We start from the raw sequence: 17,330 nt of genomic DNA, 5'->3' as shown, positions 1-17,330 counted from the left end.
CCATCCCAGGGGGCAGTAACCATGGGCATAGCTACAGCAGCCGAAGCCGGGTGCCACGCCTCCCTTTATAAAGGGACCAGGACCACTACTCAGCCACGTGGACAGGACCGGGGCAGCTTTGCCCATCGGCGACCAGAGTCTCTGTCAAGTCTCTTCCAGCCCAGCCAGTAAGCAGAGCTGACCCTGATGCTTTGCCCAGCCGGCCAAGCTCCCCGGATCCTATCCCAGAGCCTGTTCCTCGATCGGCCGCCCCGGCTCGAGTTGGAAGTCAGCCCGGTCCCCTCCGGCTGCTGGGGCTCAGGAGCCTCATGGCCGAGCCAGTGCGCAGTAGCAGCACCACTGCCACCCAAAGGAGCCCTCGGCGTGGCCAGGTGGCCCCAGGCCTGCTCTAACGCGACACACGTTTTGGATAACAGCTGCCGCCAGTGGCCCCCGGCCAGCTGTCCGCTTGTCCATCTTGAGCCCAACGGGACCCAGTCTGAGAACAGAGCAGGTGGCTCCTGGGGGCAGGTAGGCTCCAGCTGACAGATACAGACGCAGACGGGGCTGACCATCATGAAGATCCTGGCTTTGGGACCTCACCAAGGCCTCGTCGTGTGGCTGACGTCACCCTGGCTCGGGTCTGGGGCCGGGACGTGTCCCTGGGTGGCCACACTTTGGAGGAAAGGGCGACGTCTACCCGGGCACCCTCGAGGCCCCGGTGTCGGGCAGGAAGTGAGACTGCGCTCATGTTAAGGGGACCGAGCGAGCCATGGGCTTCAGCCCGGGGAGGACAGGTTCAAGTTCATCAGGGCCCAGTTTGTGCTTTTCCTGTGAGGGGAAGCTTTCGGCCGGGCACGGCCCACCGCAGCCTCTGGCGGTCAAGCCTCCCTCGGAGTCCAGCGTAAATGGCTTTGAAGGAAGCCGAGCACCGGAGCTTCAGTGTGAGAACCGAGACATAAGTCGAACCCCACGCGTCTGCTCCTTCCCCAGCCATCATCAGCAAGGTCCCTTGGTCACCACACAAGCTCAAGCATGGAGCCGACCTGGCTTCCAGGGCTGGGCTCCTGGGATCGCCCGCCTTCGGTTGCCCAGGGCTGGTGACGGCTCTTGGAGAGTGGGACGTGGAATGCTCCGGGTCCACTCTCCGCACGGTGCTCGGACCACAGCAGCCTCGGCGAGGAGCAGTTCAGTGTCTGTCCCGTGCTGTCCAGGCGACATCAGATGTGCCCCCCACCCCACGGCCTTCCGGTCCCTTCCTGCTGTCTCCTGAGTGGTTACAAAAGTGTGTTACAGACATTAGCAAGTGTTAATCTGCACAACGACCCTGGGAGGGATCCAGAAGTGTGGTAGATGAAGACGTTGAGGCACAGAGAGGTGAGGCCACCAGGAAGAAGCCACACAGCAAAACAGTGGCAGGACGAGACCACCAACACCCCTGACTCTGTAGGATTTGTAGCTCGGTTAGGGCGTTGGGGCGTGCACCTGCTTCAGGTGACAGAGATACGGGGACAAAAGTTCAGGGGGGTCCGACAACAAGCACTTCCCCATCTCATGTTCCAAACCCACGGCCACACATGGCACAGTCGCCCGTGGCCTCGTCACCACTGTGCCTTTCACTCTGAGGACAGGGTGTCTGCAGACCCAGGGAGTGCTGCTGCCAAGCCTCCAGTGGAGCCAGCACTCCCACCCAGTGTGACACAGAGCTTGGGCGGGGGTAGGGGGAGGGAGGGACGGCCCCTCAGTGACCTGAGTCCAAACCCAAGTTCTCAGTGCAGGGACTCGGCGGCGGCTAGGAGACCTCGCTGCCGTCATCTCAGCAAGAGGCAGCGCTTCCTGCCACACGCCGGCTCCGCTTGCGCCCAGCATCGGCAGGTGCACGGGCTCTGGGGGCACGGGGTGGAGTCCCCTCCTCCTAGGGGGCTGCTGGGGAAACCGTGAGCCTCTGGCCTCCCGGGCGGCTCAGTTCAAGGCTCCGGGACACGTGGGCTGCTCGGTGGCTGACCGCTCGGGGCTGGAGCCTGCACACCTTGGCTTCCGGAGAGGCTGCCTCCCGGGACGGGTCCTCTGGGCCGGGCTCTGGTTAAGCAGGCAAGTCCGTGGCTGCCCAAGGCAGGCAGCCTGCATTGCCAGCTCTCTGAAGGCTGCTGGGATTTGCCCAGGAGTAGGGGGGCATCGGCAGCCAGGGCGCTGTGTACAGGGGTGGGGCAGGCCCGGGCGTCTGCTGCTCCCTCCCTGGGTCTCCCCGCGTGGCACCTGGTGGAGCCCCTGGGTCCTCACACGTTGGTGACCTCCAGGCCGTTGTAGCCTTCCAGACGGCATTGCTCAGGCCCGCCCTGGGGGTCATCATCCCCACAGTCTTCATTTTGAAGGGAGCCGTAGTCATCGTGGAAGTCGGGGTCTTTGCTGCTGAAGCCCCTTCCTATCTTCCCCAGGGGCAGCTGAGAAGAGAGAGGGGGAGGGCGAGGAGAGACGAGAACTGAACGTTTGCAGATCTGGGCTCTGTGGGCGCTGCAGTGCCAATTGCTGTGTGACCTGGAGCAGCCTGCTAACCTCTCTGTGCTTGTTTTTATCAGCGGCAACAGCCCTGTGCTTGGAGACACCGAGAGCGTCTCCTGTTCCCACCCGGAAGCACTTGGTTGGCTACCAGAGTGAGGCCAGACATCGTCGCTCTGATAATCCACGCAGTCCCCTCCCTCCTCCCTCCCGCCCCAGCTGAGAGCAGGTGCACCCGGGGCACCTGTGAGAATGCCAAGCAGGAGCCCAGGCCAGGCCGAGCTCCCACGTCGGGGAGGAATGTTCTGGTAAGTGTGGGATCCGGGAACGCACAGGCTGAGGTCTGGATCCTCGCTGTGCCACACCTCAGCTGTGTGGTCTCAGACAGGCCGCCTCCCCTCTCTGAGCCTCAGCTTTCGGAGCTATAAAATGGGACTGTAAAGAGGAGGAGTCCCATCTTCAAAGCCCACGGCCGGCGTGGCGCGCAGTAGGCAGCTGTCACCACACACAGTAGGCCCTCGCAGGCGTCGCTGTCTGATGCGGGGCACCGCTCTGCTGGCGGGAGCCACACTAACGCTCCGCGATTATTTGCCGGGCTGCCTTTCTTTTTAGACCAGCGTTTCTCAGCCTTTCTGAATCACTGCTTCGCTCAGGAGATCCACATTTTCAGATCGTTTTTCCCCTAGCAGGGTGGCTCCAACAGAGCGCATGTCCTACACGGGAGCATCTTCAGGGCAGAGGGAGCCGCTTATTCCTGCCTATGCCACCACCACTGCCCGTGCCTGGGACAGCGCTGGGACACAGTCGGCACCCAGACCGTGTTTGCTGAGCGAATGGAAGAACTGTCGCCTTCTCCAGCTCTGCCATCGGGTCTGCACGTTCCCGTTTAGGAACCTGCCCCCTGGAGTCCCCGTGATCGGACCCCTTGCCTGTGTTTTACAGCTTTGCTGGGGTCACCAGAGGTTCGGGTCCCGCTCCCTGTCTGCTCACAGGACTGAAAAATCTCAGTGTGTGGTTCCCCGAGCTGGGGGGCACCTGCACCATCTGGGCATCGGGGCTGCAGGCAGGTGCACTGGCACCCGAGCCCTTTTGCCTTAGGGGCCCAGAATCTGCAACCCTGCCCACCACCCCGAGTGCTTCCAACACAAGCAGGAGAGAACCGCAGTTCCAGCGACCCCACGGTGAGCCTTGGGGGGCGGGGAGGGGAGAGGGGCTTTGCCCCGGCCCAAAACGTCATGCAGGTCCTCGAAGGTGGCAGCCGGGACATCCTCCCTGCCACCCGGCTCCACCCACAGGCCCCCGCAGGAGCCCTGTGGGTGCAGCCGGGAGCCGGCACCCTGCCTGGGGACACCAAGGCCCTGCCCGGGTGAACCTGTGAGCCACTTACCCGGCCGGCCTTGTACTTGATGCCGCCGCTGTTTTCTTCCTTCCCTGCCCGGGTGATGCTGGGGGCCCTCCCGGGGGGCGTCCCGAAGCGCTCAGTTTCCCGGATTCCTGCGGAGCTGGGGAGACACCTGTCTAGTCAGCAGGGGGCCTCGGGCAGAGCCAGGCACCCCCACCCTCCCGCCGTGCCGAGGACTGCGAATGCTGAGAGCCGTGGGGCCGCCTGTGGCCGGCACTGCGCTGGGCACTGCGAGTCTGGTCCCCGTTGTGGGCCTGGACGTCGGGGTGCCCTCCCTGCCTCCCAGGTGAGGGAAGTGAGGCACAGGGCACCAAGCAGTTTGCCCACGGTTACACTGCGGCACAGCCAAGACCCCGCTCCGAGCCCCGTGCCGCCCAAGTCTCATTGTCACCCCTCAGCATACCAAGCTTCTTCAGGTAAGGGCAGCCGAGCAGGAGGGTCCCCACGTGTGGCTGAGCCCGTGCGCTCTGAGAAGCATCAGGCGGGTCCCCTCTCACCCCCTCCCCGCACTTGCGACGTGTCCCCCGCCAGAAGTTACCCCTCCCTCCCTTCTTTCTGGAAAAGCTTCGGTCCTGGTAGCATTTGGCCATCACAGCCTGCAGACGGAGTCTAGCCAGCTGTCGGGTTTTGTGAATCAAGTTTGATTGGCGCTCAGCCACGCCCACTTGTTCACATGTGGACATCCGGTGGACACGCACGGCTGGGCCAGAAGCTGGCTCCGAGCCGAGTCCTGAGCCTCGGTGCTGCCAGCTGCCCTCTCCCTCCGGTCCACCTTGGCCACGCCACGGTCTCCCACGGCCTCCGGCCTTTCTCTGACTGTTGGGTGGGCCCAGCCCTGGCAGGGAGCCTTCTGCACCCCAGGCTGCCTCAACAAACGTGTGACACAGGAAGTCCCGCCTACAACTGTGGCTTTGCTGTCTGTGTCTCAGTCACCTGCCATCAAGGGCAATCCAAAGATAGTCAGTGGAAGATTCCAGAGATAAACAATTTCGAGTTCTATTGGCATCCATTCCGAGTAGTGCCCGGGATGAGCCTCGGCCATTGTGGCCACTTGGGGAGTGAACAGTGGATGGACGATCTCTCTCCTCTCTCTGTCTGTCTGTCTGTCTCTCTCTCCTTTTTCTGTCGCTCTGCCTTTCAAATCAACCAAACTTAAAGGTGGCCCTATTAGTTATTACTGTTATTAGTTATCACTGTTATTAGTTATTACTGTTATTAGTTATCATGCCTAAATTATGAATTAGACTACCAGAGGATCGTGTGTGCAGGCAGAAGCGCCACATGGAGTCTGCCGTTTCTGACACCCACGGGGGGTCCCAGTGGGGAAGGGGGACCCCTGCACTCCAGGGCTGTCTCCAGGCGGGGGTGGCCGAAGCCCGCATCTGCGGCTGCCTGGCTGAGTGCCCTTGAGCAAGTCACTTCCGTTCCCTAAAGCTTGGCTTCTGTGTCTGCCCAACCGGGACCCAGCGGTGCCAGCCTCACCAAGCTGCCGGCAGGGAGCGCAGCAGGGCCCGCTCGAGGGCTGGAGTGAGAACGCAGGTGGACATTTGCAATGCATCCCGGGAATTGGCGCCGGCTGGCGGGTTGGCAGGGGTCGCCTGTGCAGGAGCTGGGAGCCACGCGTGGTTTGGGTCACTGTGGAGATGGTCCAGTGCAGAGAAAGGAACCTGCTGATGGTTTGCGCATGGCTTCTGGGGGTGGGGTGGCAGGCGGTGAGCAGGCACCGGCGCCGGCTGACGGAAGGGCACATGGCCAGGAGCACGTATGTCCCGGGGAGGCTCACGCTGGGCGGGGGGGTCACGAAGGCCCTTCCCACTCCACCCAAATTTCCCCGGGATCAGCCAGCGGCAGGTGGGGTAGGGGGCAGCTCTCACTGTAGAAGCCACAGAAACCAGGGAGCCAGCTTTGTCTGCTCTCTCTTGGAAGTGCGTTAAAACCCAGATCACGGGACATCAGTGGTCAGACGCGCCTGGGAGAGCCCTGAGGTTTCTTCTGTTCTCATGGAAGAAGAGACCGAAGTCCCCAGAGGGGAGGGGGCGTGTCTGGCCCAAGGATGCACAAGACACGTGATGTCCAGCGTGGACACTGAACGTGGGCTGTGTGGTGGGGATCTAGGGGGCAGGGACAGCCGGCGTGGGCTCCGCATGGGTGGCCTGGCTCCGTCCCCTTTAGCAGCTGGGTCCCCTGGGCTGGGTGCTCTGCAGAGTGGGGCTAACAAGGGACCTGCTCGCACGAGGCCGTCACGAGGACGCAGTGGCCGACACGAGACACAGCTTTTGAGCACCTGGTTCGAGTCCCTGCTCAACCACTCCCTGGCTGTCCTTGTGCAAGTGCGTTGCCTGGCTAGGCCTCAGTCTCCTTATCAGTGCAATGGAGCCGAGGCGGCAGCTTTGGGCCTAAGGAGCCGTTACCTGGAGAGAAGGGGCTGCCTGGGTGCCACAGAGGATCGAGCACAGGGTGGTCCCTGCTGTGCTCCACAACCTTCCCTTCCCGCGTGGCCACCGGGGCTGCAAACCCCGTGTCAGCTCCTCCTTTGGGTTAAAACCCATGGGGACTCTGGGATCACCCAAACATAAGATCCAGGTCTCCGGAGCCCGGAATTGGTCATGAACTCTCTCGTGGCTTAGACCTCGCAGAAGTGCTAAGTGGGAGGGGTGAGCTCTGTTGCAGGGAAGTCCTGGAGGATGGGGCACAGCAGGGGGTCCCCTGAGCCAATGCAGGGCATCCTGGGAAGAGGAGGGCCTGCGGTGCAGAAGGCAGCTCAGGGGTGAGACACGGGCTTGGTTAGCTGTGCCCGTCTGGGGGCTGAGCGACAGCGATCACACAAGGACTTGCGAGGCCCGAGACCTGGGGTGCCGTGGTGGTGTCTTGGGGGAGGGGAGGAGAGTGCTCGGGGGCCACGTGCTGTGCCCTGGGCAGCTGCCGGCTCCTGCACCCACGGGGGCACCCGGCCCCCTCCGAGGCCCTGGAAAGCAGAAGGACTCCTTTCTACCACACGATGAGAAAACCAAGCTCTGAGAGGGCAAGTTTCTCGCTAAAGTCACACGGCTGATGGTGGAAGTGCCAGCATCCAGCGCCACGGGCTGTGCTGCGTGCTGGGGTCCCGCGCTGCACGGAGCAGGCTCCGGATGCTGAGCCCAGCCTGTGCCGGTCCCTGGGCACACATCCCAGGCCTGTTCAGGGAAGGGGGTGGGGCAGACTCTTACAGAACCACAGTCTCCTAGTGGGTGCCCCCGGCGCAGTGAGGGACCCGAGCGCGTTCCGTCTCTGCCAGCTGTCTGTGCCTGAGGAACGCAGGCTTGGGGAGGTGCGGACGTGGGGCAGGCCTCCAGGCCCCCGGTCTGTGTGTTTGAGGGCCGCGTCCACCTTCCCCACTGGGTGTGAAGGAGGGACCCGGAGCGAACTGAGGGGAAGGCGCCAGCAGGAGGCCGGCTCGGAAGGAAGTGGCCTGCTTCGCTGTCCGTGTAAAAGCGGGGACAGGAGCTGCCCGTCCGTGCCGGGCGTCGTCGGGCAGGCTGCGCACTGTCACCTCCCCGGATCTTCACACCAGTCATGAGGTCGATGTGAATCGTATTCCCATATTACAGATGAGGAAACGGAGGCTGCCAGAGGCGAAGCCAGAGGCTCGTGTTCAGCATGGAGCCACACTTCAGCCATTGCTCTGTGGGGGAGGAACAGGAGACAGCGGCAGGGCTGCGGTGGGCTTGGGGTCACGGCTGCTCATATTTGCTACTGGGCGCCTTAAAAAGAGCTGGTTCCGGTGCCGATGGCTTTACCGGATTTCACCGCATCTTTCCGTCAACCCTCAGGTTGGCAGATAGGCTATGGTGCCATTGTGCAGGTGGGGAAGGCGTGGCTCACGGAAGCTCAGCGACCTGCCCAAGGCCGCACAGCCAGGAATTGGTGCTGCGGGGTTTGATCCCAGCTTGCCTGGATGCAGAGAGCTGCAGGGAATTCTGGGTGGAGCATCTGGCTTTGCAGATATTGGTCCTCACGTGTAACGAAGGGAGTGGGGCAAGACCTCCCAGGGCCCCCGCAGCTGCAGCAGCTCACACGAGCAAGGGGAGGCCCGGAAGACACAAGTCCAGCACTTGCTGCGGCCGGAAGGAAGCTGCTGGCCCGGGGCAGGCTGTCCGGGTCCCCACAGAGGGCCATGGCCGGGCCGGGGGTGGCCTGTGCAGGGTTTAGGGAGCTTTGCTGAGTGAAGGCAGATGGTGGCTAAGGCTGAGAAAGCTCTGATAAAACGCCAGGGAATCTGGACTCTGCTGTGGACGCAGGGGTCAAGGTCATGGTTCTGAAGGTCAAGGGCCAGACTCCTTTCTGTTGCTGGGGGGGGGGGGGGCTGCTCCTGGAGTGGGAAGGCAGAAGGCAGAGAGGATGAGGCTGGACAGCTCTTCCGTTCTTGGAAACAAAACGGGGACCCTTGGGGGCCCCTGGCCATGAGGCCCAGGATGGGGAGCAGTGCTGAGGAGCGAGGGGCCAAGGTTTTCTGCTGCTTCGCAGGCCTGATGTTCAGACAACCCCAGTGAGGAAGGTGGACTTGACGCTGCCGATGGACTTAGCATCCGCAGGGCCATCACGACACTTCTGTCCCATGGTCTCCTCCCCCTGCAGCTCTGATGCCTGATCCTGCGAGGTCCTGCGAGGGACACAGGGCTGGCGGGGGGCCAGGGTGCATCACGAGAAGCCGGAAGCCAGTGCAGATCGACGCAGAGTCCATGAGACAATGCCAGAACCTTCTCCTCCTCGCCCTCCTGGCCACAGGCATTGCCATGGTGATGGGAGGAGGCTGGAGAAGCTGACATCTTGTTGGGACCCACAAACCCTTGGGAAGTACGTGTGCTTCTCCCGGGGTCAGCCTCGGCCGCCCATCTCCCCCAACCTCCTGCCCAGGGGCCATGAACACACAATGACCAGAATCTCCCAGGATGCTCTGAGGGACTTGCAGGGTCACAGCTGTGAGGGAGGCAACCTGGAGCTCCTATCACAGTGGAAAGCCTTGGACAAGGAGGACTTGCGGGCTGGTGCTGGTGCTCCTTCTGACGCTGGTGCTGCTTTTGTGGGTCACGGCACCTCTGTGCAGCCTCAGTTTTCTCATCCATAAAGTGGGGCAGTGCCCCCTTCTCACTCACCCCACTGGAGTGAGGGGAGGTTCGAGTGGAAGTACCCTTGGTGCTCCGGTGGCGATGCGATCCGCCAGCGACACACAGAGCTGCTCTCACTGCTTCCCCCACGGTCCCCCAGCCTGGGATTCACCCATGGGTGGAGCATGGCTTAGCCCCTGTTGCTTCTTCAATGGCCTAGGGTTGCTTCTCAAACTAGAACATTCTAGGACTCACCTTGGAGGGCCAGCCCACTGCCTCACCCCATTGCTTGTCTACCTCTCTCAGGAGAACTGAGGGCAGCGACAGAAGGAGGTGAGCCTCTGGCAGGAGGGGAGGAAGGGACCCCTAGCCCCTAACCCCTCCCTGCCATGGGGCTGACCTGGGCCAGGTCCCAAGAGCTTGGTTAATACAAACATCAATGTCAATGCCTCCCCAGCCTCTCCCTGGTGTTTTGCTTCCCTGGGGGCTCCTACAGGGACAGAGGGGGTCTCTGGCTGTCCCAAGAAGCCCATTAGTTCTGGGTCCCTTCAGTACCCCAGCTTTCGGCAGGATCTCGGCAAATGGTCCAGTGCTCTGAGATCCCACGTGGGGGCATGGCACCCGAGCTGTGCGTGCACGTGGAGAGGAAGCAGCGTCACAGATGGAGGTGGTAACGGGGCTGGGGCTGAGCCCGGGCCCAGGGCCGGCACTGTGGGCCTCTTGGTCCCCAGCCGGCCAGCCTCGGCTTCACCGTGCGTCAGATGAGGAGCCCGGCCCAGGTTCATTTCCTTCCTCCTAGTTCATCATCAAACACAAGGCTGTGCCCTGTGTGCCGCAGCCGGGACCTTCCCAGTGCTCACCTGCTCGTCCCAGACTGCCCTGCACAGCCCTGCTCCCCCATGGTGTACGGGAGTAATCAGGGTGTGAACACCTGCTCACACTGGCTCATACCTGCTCACGTGTCGCTGTGGCCGCCTGTCCAGGGCTCTGGACACTTTGAGCCTCTTACAGATCCCGTGGCTATGGCTGGGAGGTCAGGGAAGGTGTAGAATCAAAAGCTTTTGTCCTGAGCCAGCCGAGCCCCGGCTCTCTAACATTGGGGTCCATGAGAACCCCTGGAGATGCTCAAAAAGCAGACTCCTGGGCCCTGCACAGGTCTGGGGCCAGGGCACGTGAACTTCGTAAGAGTCCCAGAGATTCTGCTACAGGCAGCTTTGGACATCAGCTTGGTGGGGGCACGGGCAGGCCAGGGCAGCTGGACCCTGCCTCCGACGCACCCCCAAGCCTCAGTTTCTCCACCTGCACGATGCAGGGCGTGGCCCAGCGGCTGCCCCAGGCCCTGTGTGTTTTTTGGTGGGGGTGGGGGGTAGTTCAGGGCGTGGGCTGGAGTGAGAGGGTCTGAAGTTCAGATCTGGGCTCTGTCAGCGCAATCAATAAATGCTTAGCTGAGAAAGGGAGCAGCGTCACACTGCTGAGAGTGGGAGAGCGGGGTGAGGAGGAGGGCTGAGGGCACAGCCAGTGAGTGAGCCGGCCTCGGGGAGATGCTCGAATTCCCAGCCAGAGGCCCACGGGGGAGACGGCCCTGGGGAAACGCAGGCCCGAGCAGGGCTGCATCAGGCAGGATTCCTCTTTGTAATCAGTGAGCGGCCCACAGTGGACAGCCTGGGACCCGCGGGCTGCCCTCGGGGCTTCTCCCAACCCTCCCCAAACCGGAAGTAGAGGGAACACTCCCCTACTCATTCTAGGAGGTCAGCATCGCCCTGAGGCTGAAACCAGACAAACACATCACAAAGAAACTACAGACCAACGGCCCTGGTCAACACAGGCATGAAAATCCTCAACAAAACACCAGCAAAGCCGCTCCGGCGACCCACGCCCAGGGTTAGGCTCCGTGACCCAGTGGGATTCACCCCGGGAAGGCAAGGTTGGTTTCACGGAGGGAAGGCGGTCAGCGTCACCTGCCGGGTTAGCAGAACTGAACGTGAACTTGGGCTCTGCCCCTTATCAGCTGGGTGACCGTGGCTGGAGCTTGGCCCTTTGACCAGATCTCTGTGAAGGCGGGGAGCGATGCCGACCTCGCATTGTCAGGAAAGTGAAACAAGCACACAGCGAGTGGTCACCTAACCCTGAGTGTGTCGTCCTCCGGAGGGAATCCCCCGTGCATCCGTCCAGATGTCCAGATGAGCAGATGCGCTCTGCTCCCCCGGCCACGAGCACCATTCGCGCGCCCGTATCCGTGCCCACACCTTGTGTCCAGCTAGCCTACGTGCTTTCTGATGTAACGCACGCTTTATTCGACACCTGCTTGCTCTTCTGTCTTTCTTTTCTCTGACCTCTCCGTCCAGAGCCTGCTGCTCTTCTGAGCCTCAGTTTCCCTACCTGGGGTGCAGTGGGGACAGGAAAGCCTGGAGCCCCTGACCCGGAAGCCCCCACGCTGCACTCAGCACCCGCACTCACTTGGCCGGGTGGAAGATGGCGCTCATCTCCTCTGCCAGATGTCTTCGCAGGATGTGCTTCCCGCTGGGGATGCCCAGGGCGGTGGCCATGGCCTCGGCGTTGAACGTGGGCTCCAGCACCAGCACGGCGCCGTGCACGCCACTGTTGGTCAGGTTGTCCGCGTACTCCTGAGGGCAGGGACGTGAGGCTGGTGAGCCTGGGGGTGGGGGGCCTGCCCGTGGGGGGGCTCTGTCCCCAACAGCAAGGGCTTGACCCTGTTTCTGGGGTTCGCATCGTCATGAAGGGGGGACCCCTCCTCACACACTCTTTTAGAACCCCGAGGGCAGGCGCCTCAGGTCAGTGGCACAGCCCTGACCCCGGCTGGCAGCCCCCAGACAAGTGAGGAGTGGCAGCTGCACCTGCTCACACCTGCTGCTCAGCACTGGTGGGAAGGGCATGGCGTCACGGGGGTCCTGTGGTGGGGGGTGAGGAGATGGGGTGAGGGACAGACAGGGAGTTATCCTGCCTTTAATTTGTATTCAGATGGGCACAGAATTTGCATATGCCTGGGAACCACCCCCCGCTGTGCCCCGCCCCTCACCTTCAGGTCGATGTCTCGCACCCACTTGAGCACCCGCTGGTTGGTCCACACCACGGGGTCCGTGTTCTGCGTCTCGCAACGGGCCCGGCGCTCCTGGAGGGCCTGGACGGGGAGACAGGGGTCCGGGTTGGCGGTGGGGAGGGACACACGGAGGTCACAAGCAGAGCGAGGGCCCCTGGTGCCCTGGGCAGGAGCCTCCGCGAGCCTGGGTGAGGAGTCCCAGCCAGGCCACCCATGGCTGCTTGAGCCACGTCATCACGTGGTGCAGGCTCTCTGGGAGGGGCGGTGAAGCTGCGTGATTGGAGGGCGGCCTCCTGGCTCCGCCTCCCGGCCTCCCACCCCCTGCAGCAGGTGCTCAGCGACTGTTGAGGCCTCGGGGACTGCGAGTGTCACCCCAGTACAGGATACCCCCTGGCGCCCTGCAGGAGGGTCGGGCCGCTGCCTGCTCATGGGGGCCGCCCTGGGGCTGCCTCCCGGACAAAGCTCCTGCAGCACACATGGGCGCAGCCTCGCCAGGGCTCCCCATCCGCTCCCCAGCCCGACACCCCCCTCCTCTCCACGTGGAACTACCACGATCACCCACATCTGCCCCCTTTGTCAGCCCGGGGCCTGTGTCCTCATGCTCCCCGCTGTGTCCAGGCCCTGTAGGGTGGTGGGTGGGTACGGGGCGCAGGACATGTGACAGGGGATGAAGGATCAGGCAGCTTCTCTTCTCCTGACTCTGCTCTGACATCACACTCAGATAAACCACCTGTCTGGACCCAGCCCCACGGCGCCCAGCAGCCACATTGAACACAGGCCCCCTGATCCTCTCCCCAAACCTTGGAGAATGCATGGGGAGCGCAGGGGGAGATGGCTTGGCTGGGCCCTGGGAGCTGGAGTTTGGCAGAGCTCAGCATCAGGGGGGCACTCAGAGTCCCGACTCTTTGCCACGCCCCCCGGCTCCCTGCCCAGCACCCACCCTCAGGGCGCCCAGTTCTCTGCTGCTGTGCAGGCGGCCCCTGCCCCTTTGTGTGCTCCCCCTCGCTCGTGTCGGCTGTGCCCCTGCAGTTCCTCCCCCGGCTCGGCCTAGCTGACCCTGTCTCTGGAAGTTCTCCCCAACCCCTCCTGGAAGTGACGTCCACTGGGACAATTTCCCACAGTGCGACCACCCCTGGTTCCTGTGGTCTCCCTGACTAGAGTGAGCCCTTACAGAGTGAGGGTCCGCCCTCGCCCTGAGCTGAGCACAGTCCCGCGCCAGGCCGACACGCAGCTGTTGGAAGGAGGCAGGGGTGAATGGATGCATGGATGGATGGATGGATGGATGGACGGACAGATGGGCAGGCGCTGGAGGGACAGCCGGTAGATTCCAGAGGGTATCGAAGGGCCCCTCGCCCCTGCCCCAGGCCCAGAGCTCACCTCCCGGCTGAAGTTCACTTGGTAGAGCAGCTCGATCCCCAGCAGGATGCTGACCTGGTGGAACTTCTTGGACACGTTCAGGTGCTTCTCCAGGTCCCGCTTCATCAGCGAGTTCAGCATGCGCCCATCAACCAGGTGGTTTTGGAAGGCCTGGGAGTACTGGGACAGGCCGATGTCATTCAGCCAGGCCTTGGCCACCCAGTGATGGTCCAGGTCGGCCGCTTTGGATAAGCTGAGGAAGACACAGCCGGAGAGAGGCACGGTGAAGAGAGGTGGCAGAGGTGACGGGAGAAGGACATCCGCAGGGTTGGGGAGGGGGACAAGAAAGCCACAGAGACAGGGCAGGGGTGGAGGGGAGGACAGAGAGGAAGAGGGAGGTGGGGAAAGCACAGACGGGGGCGGAGGCAGAGGGACAGGAGAGAGAGACAAAGAGCAGAAAGCAATTGAGACAAAGGGAACAAAAAGAGAAGTGTCCATATCGGTGCCAGACGTGGTGACAGCGCAGCAGGAGCCGCCCCCCTGGGGACCCGCCTGCCTGCCTCGGGCCATCCTCACTGCCAGGGGGCTCTGCAGGGTCCCTGAGACCCAGGAAGCCTGGCCCGGCCCCTGTCATTGGTTGTCCTGTCGGTTCCCTCCCACGGCCCGCCTTCCGGCCTGGTTTTCTGGAGAAGCGTCCGTGTGATGGCCTCATCGGGCGTCCACTCTTGTGTGCCAGGGACGTCCTGACACTCAGACGCAGCGTGAGGAGGAGTCGCTCTCTCCCCGCACAGGTGACCGTGCTCAGACTGCACACACTCACACAGCGGCGCCTCGTGGAATCCGAATGAAGCCTACTTCTTGCTTAGTTTTCTGTCTCGCTGCCACATCTCAGTCTTCTCTGTGGGTGTGCCATGGATGCTTTCTGAGTGGGTCAAGGTGTGCATGCACCTGCTGAGGGTGGCCCCCTGGCTGTCATTCTCCTGTCAGCCACACGGTGGCAGCCTTGCAGAAGGATGGAGACCCTGCAGCCACACCTGGGCCACCTCCAGGTGGGCGAGCAGGGATGCCCGAGTGGGAGCCACTGGGACCAGGATGAGATCACTGAGCGACAGGGATGTGGTGGGCTCCCGCTCCCCAGGGCAGCAGCCAGAGAGCTGATGGCACCAACCTCTGTGGACGGCCCTAAATGGCTCCGCACGGTGCCCCCCTTTCTTCCAAGTATGGTGGCTGAGCAGCTCCTGGGCAGGGGCCTCATCTTGGTCCACACATGCCTCTCCCTGCACCAGGCTGTGTCCACAGCTCTAGGCTTCTTCAGAGTTCCTTCTGAGCACCTGTTCTTCTCCCAGCTCTTAACTAGCAACCCTCTCGGCACCTGCTGGCTGTCTCGGGCATCCCCCGCTCCCCAGGGTCCCGGCTGCCTCCCCACCACCATCTGAGCTCCTCAGAGAGCCCTGTTCTCACCGCCCTGCCCCGGCACTCCATCCCTGGCCCCTGTGTCCTCTCTCGCTCTCCTTCTCTCCTGTCCCAAGCCACACCTGTCCCCAGCGTGGGGTTCTGCCACCACCTTTGACTCTGCCCCCACTTTCCAACCACCGCCCCTTTTGAATCCATGCTCCCCACGGTTGCCAGCTGGTCCTCTCTCTACAGTCATCCGTCAGATCCTGTCACTCCCCGTGGAACGCTCTCGCTGGCTTCCTTTCTCAGGACAAAACCCCAAGTCCCTGGAGGAACCACGCGGCCCTGCGCATGCTGGCCCTCCCCTCCCCCTCTGCACTTTGTGGGTGGTGGGGAATCATGGGGGGAGAGTGGCATTTCCCGGGACCCACTGAGCCCATGGCATCCTTCCCCGGCTCCCTGCAGCCCCGCTGTGGCTCAGCCCTTCTGCTCCCTGGGGTGTCCAACCCCAGCCCCACCCCCAACCCGGCCTGAGTTCTCCCTGTACAATGAACGTCAGAAATGGCTTTGCTGCTGGCTCAGCTTCTCCCTCCCCCCAGCCCTAGCCTATGAGGTCCCTCAGGACAGGGGCTGCGTTCACAGCTTAACACTCAGCGCAGGGCCGCACGGACAGCATGCACTGACCACTCGCTGGGAGAGAGGCTAAGGGCAGGATGGGTTCCCAGCTCCACGATGCCTGCTGCACGGCTCCTGCCCACGGCCAGCTCTCCACCCCATGCAGCCTCTCCACCCCACACAGCCTCTCCACCCGGCTTCCACAACCGGCTCTCCACCCCACGCAGCCTCTCCACCCGGCTCCCACAACCGGCTCTCTACCCAACGCAGCCTCTCCACCCCACGCAGCCTCTCCACCCGGCTTCCACAGCCGGCTCTCCACCCCACACAGCCTCTCCACCCGGCTCATGCCTGCAGACTCTGCCAAAACGTCTGAGTGCCAGAAGCCTTCAGGGATTTTGTGCTGGGCGGGGTTCCTGCTCCATGCCCAGTGCTCCCGGGAGTCCCCATGGGTGCACCTGCCAGCCAAGGCTCATTGCTGATCTTCCCAACAGGAGCATGAGCCCCTGGAGGGCAGGCCTGGGTTTGTCTTGTCTATGAACCCCCAGGGTCCCCACCACAGTTCACTTTATAACCAAACAGGGGGATGGCGCTGTGGCAGGGGCGCAGTGAGCCGGGCTTTGGTTCCAGTCCGGCCCTGGGGGCTCCTGAACTGGAACCTTCCGGTCATGACAAACCCCTATTGAGAATGAAAAACCCCAGGGCAGATGCCCTCTTGCCCCTCCAGGGCCAGGCCAGCTTGTCACAGAGGGGCGTGGCCCCGGGTCCAGCCTCAGGGCTCTCTTGCCAGGGCAGGAAGTGGCTCTCTGATGCTATCAGATGCTAGAGAGCCATGCTGGATCCTGAGAGCAGGCGGGGTGGCCTCCTCTCCTGTCTGGACAGGGGTTGGCCCAGTGGTGGCCCCAGATCTGGGGTGGCGGCTGGGGGGGCACCCCGCTTACCCTCCTTGCGAGGCTCATCTATAACCAGCAGCAGCATCTGAGTGTCTACAGTTAATGCGTTCCTGCCCTTCTAGAATGTTCTCTTCATCACAGTTATCCCCGTGCGGCCTCGGCTGGGCCACACTTTCCCAGCTGTGGGTTTGAGCGCTCGTCGGAGCCCAAGTGGCGCAGCTTTAACAGTAATTCGGATGCTTTAGACAAATCTGCCATCACCCCTCCTCGTGCTGGGGCCACACCAGAGCCTGGGAAGTGGATGTGGCCTGGGTCGCATTCAGCCCCGGAAACAGGAAGCTGTTGCCCTTAGCTGTGGGACATCGCTCCCCGGGACTCAGTGTCCCCGTCTGTAAAATGGGACAATCGTGCTTCCTTCGTGGAGTTGTGAGGCCCAAAAGGCCCCTTAGCACGGATCTGGGAGGCACCCAGAGCTCCCCAGTTCACAGTAGCAGGATGTGCTGCTCTCAGTAGGAAGGTGGCGTGGGGGTGGTGGAAGCCATAGACTTGCACCCCGATGTCCTGTAGTGTGGCTCTGCATTGAGCTGGGGCACCTCACCTCTCGCATCTTTAAAATGGGGTGAGAACCTCTATCTCCTGCACTGATGGTGTCACGGGGGCTGCCCAGGGGTGGGTGGGCTTTGCTGTCAGTATTTTGTAGATAAGGAGAACCACGCCCAGACAGGGACACACAGAGGTCAGGACTGGAAATACTCTCAAAGGCTCCTGGGGTGGGGTGGAGGGTCCTGGCGCGTGTGGCCATGACAGCTTGTGTGTCTCCTCCCGGGACGGCATCAAGAGCTCTTCTTAGAGTCTCAGGGTGGCTGTCATCTCTCAGAGCCTAAGAACCAGGCTCTAACTCAACCCCGCCCTTCACAGGAGGGAGGTAGTCTCCCACACAGGGCACCTGACACAAGGCAGCTCAGAACGGGGCCTCTGCTTCCCCGGGGGGGGGCTCTGACGCTGGGGCTCCCCGGCCCCCAGGACAACCCTGCTCACGGCTCTTGGGGGCT

General features: G+C 62.6%; 1 protein-coding gene across 1 annotated transcript in view; it reads right to left on the bottom strand.

Moving 5' to 3' along the window:
• Positions 1 to 2,170: 2,170 nt before the first annotated feature.
• Positions 2,171 to 17,330, bottom strand: part of KAZN (kazrin, periplakin interacting protein) — a 114,864-nt gene continuing 99,704 nt past the window's right edge. The window contains exons 10-14 of the mRNA XM_062193098.1: positions 13,397 to 13,628; positions 11,999 to 12,100; positions 11,419 to 11,585; positions 3,863 to 3,977; positions 2,171 to 2,420 (exon numbers count right to left, since the gene is read on the bottom strand). Of these exons, the coding sequence (XP_062049082.1) occupies positions 2,256 to 2,420; positions 3,863 to 3,977; positions 11,419 to 11,585; positions 11,999 to 12,100; positions 13,397 to 13,628 (781 nt within the window). The 3' untranslated portion in view covers positions 2,171 to 2,255. The remainder of the gene's footprint in view (positions 2,421 to 3,862; positions 3,978 to 11,418; positions 11,586 to 11,998; positions 12,101 to 13,396; positions 13,629 to 17,330) is intronic.

This window comes from Lepus europaeus, chromosome 5, assembly GCF_033115175.1.
Source record: "Lepus europaeus isolate LE1 chromosome 5, mLepTim1.pri, whole genome shotgun sequence".
NCBI classification, from domain to species: Eukaryota; Metazoa; Chordata; class Mammalia; order Lagomorpha; family Leporidae; genus Lepus; species Lepus europaeus.
This window is presented reverse-complemented; position numbering and strand designations above follow the sequence as displayed.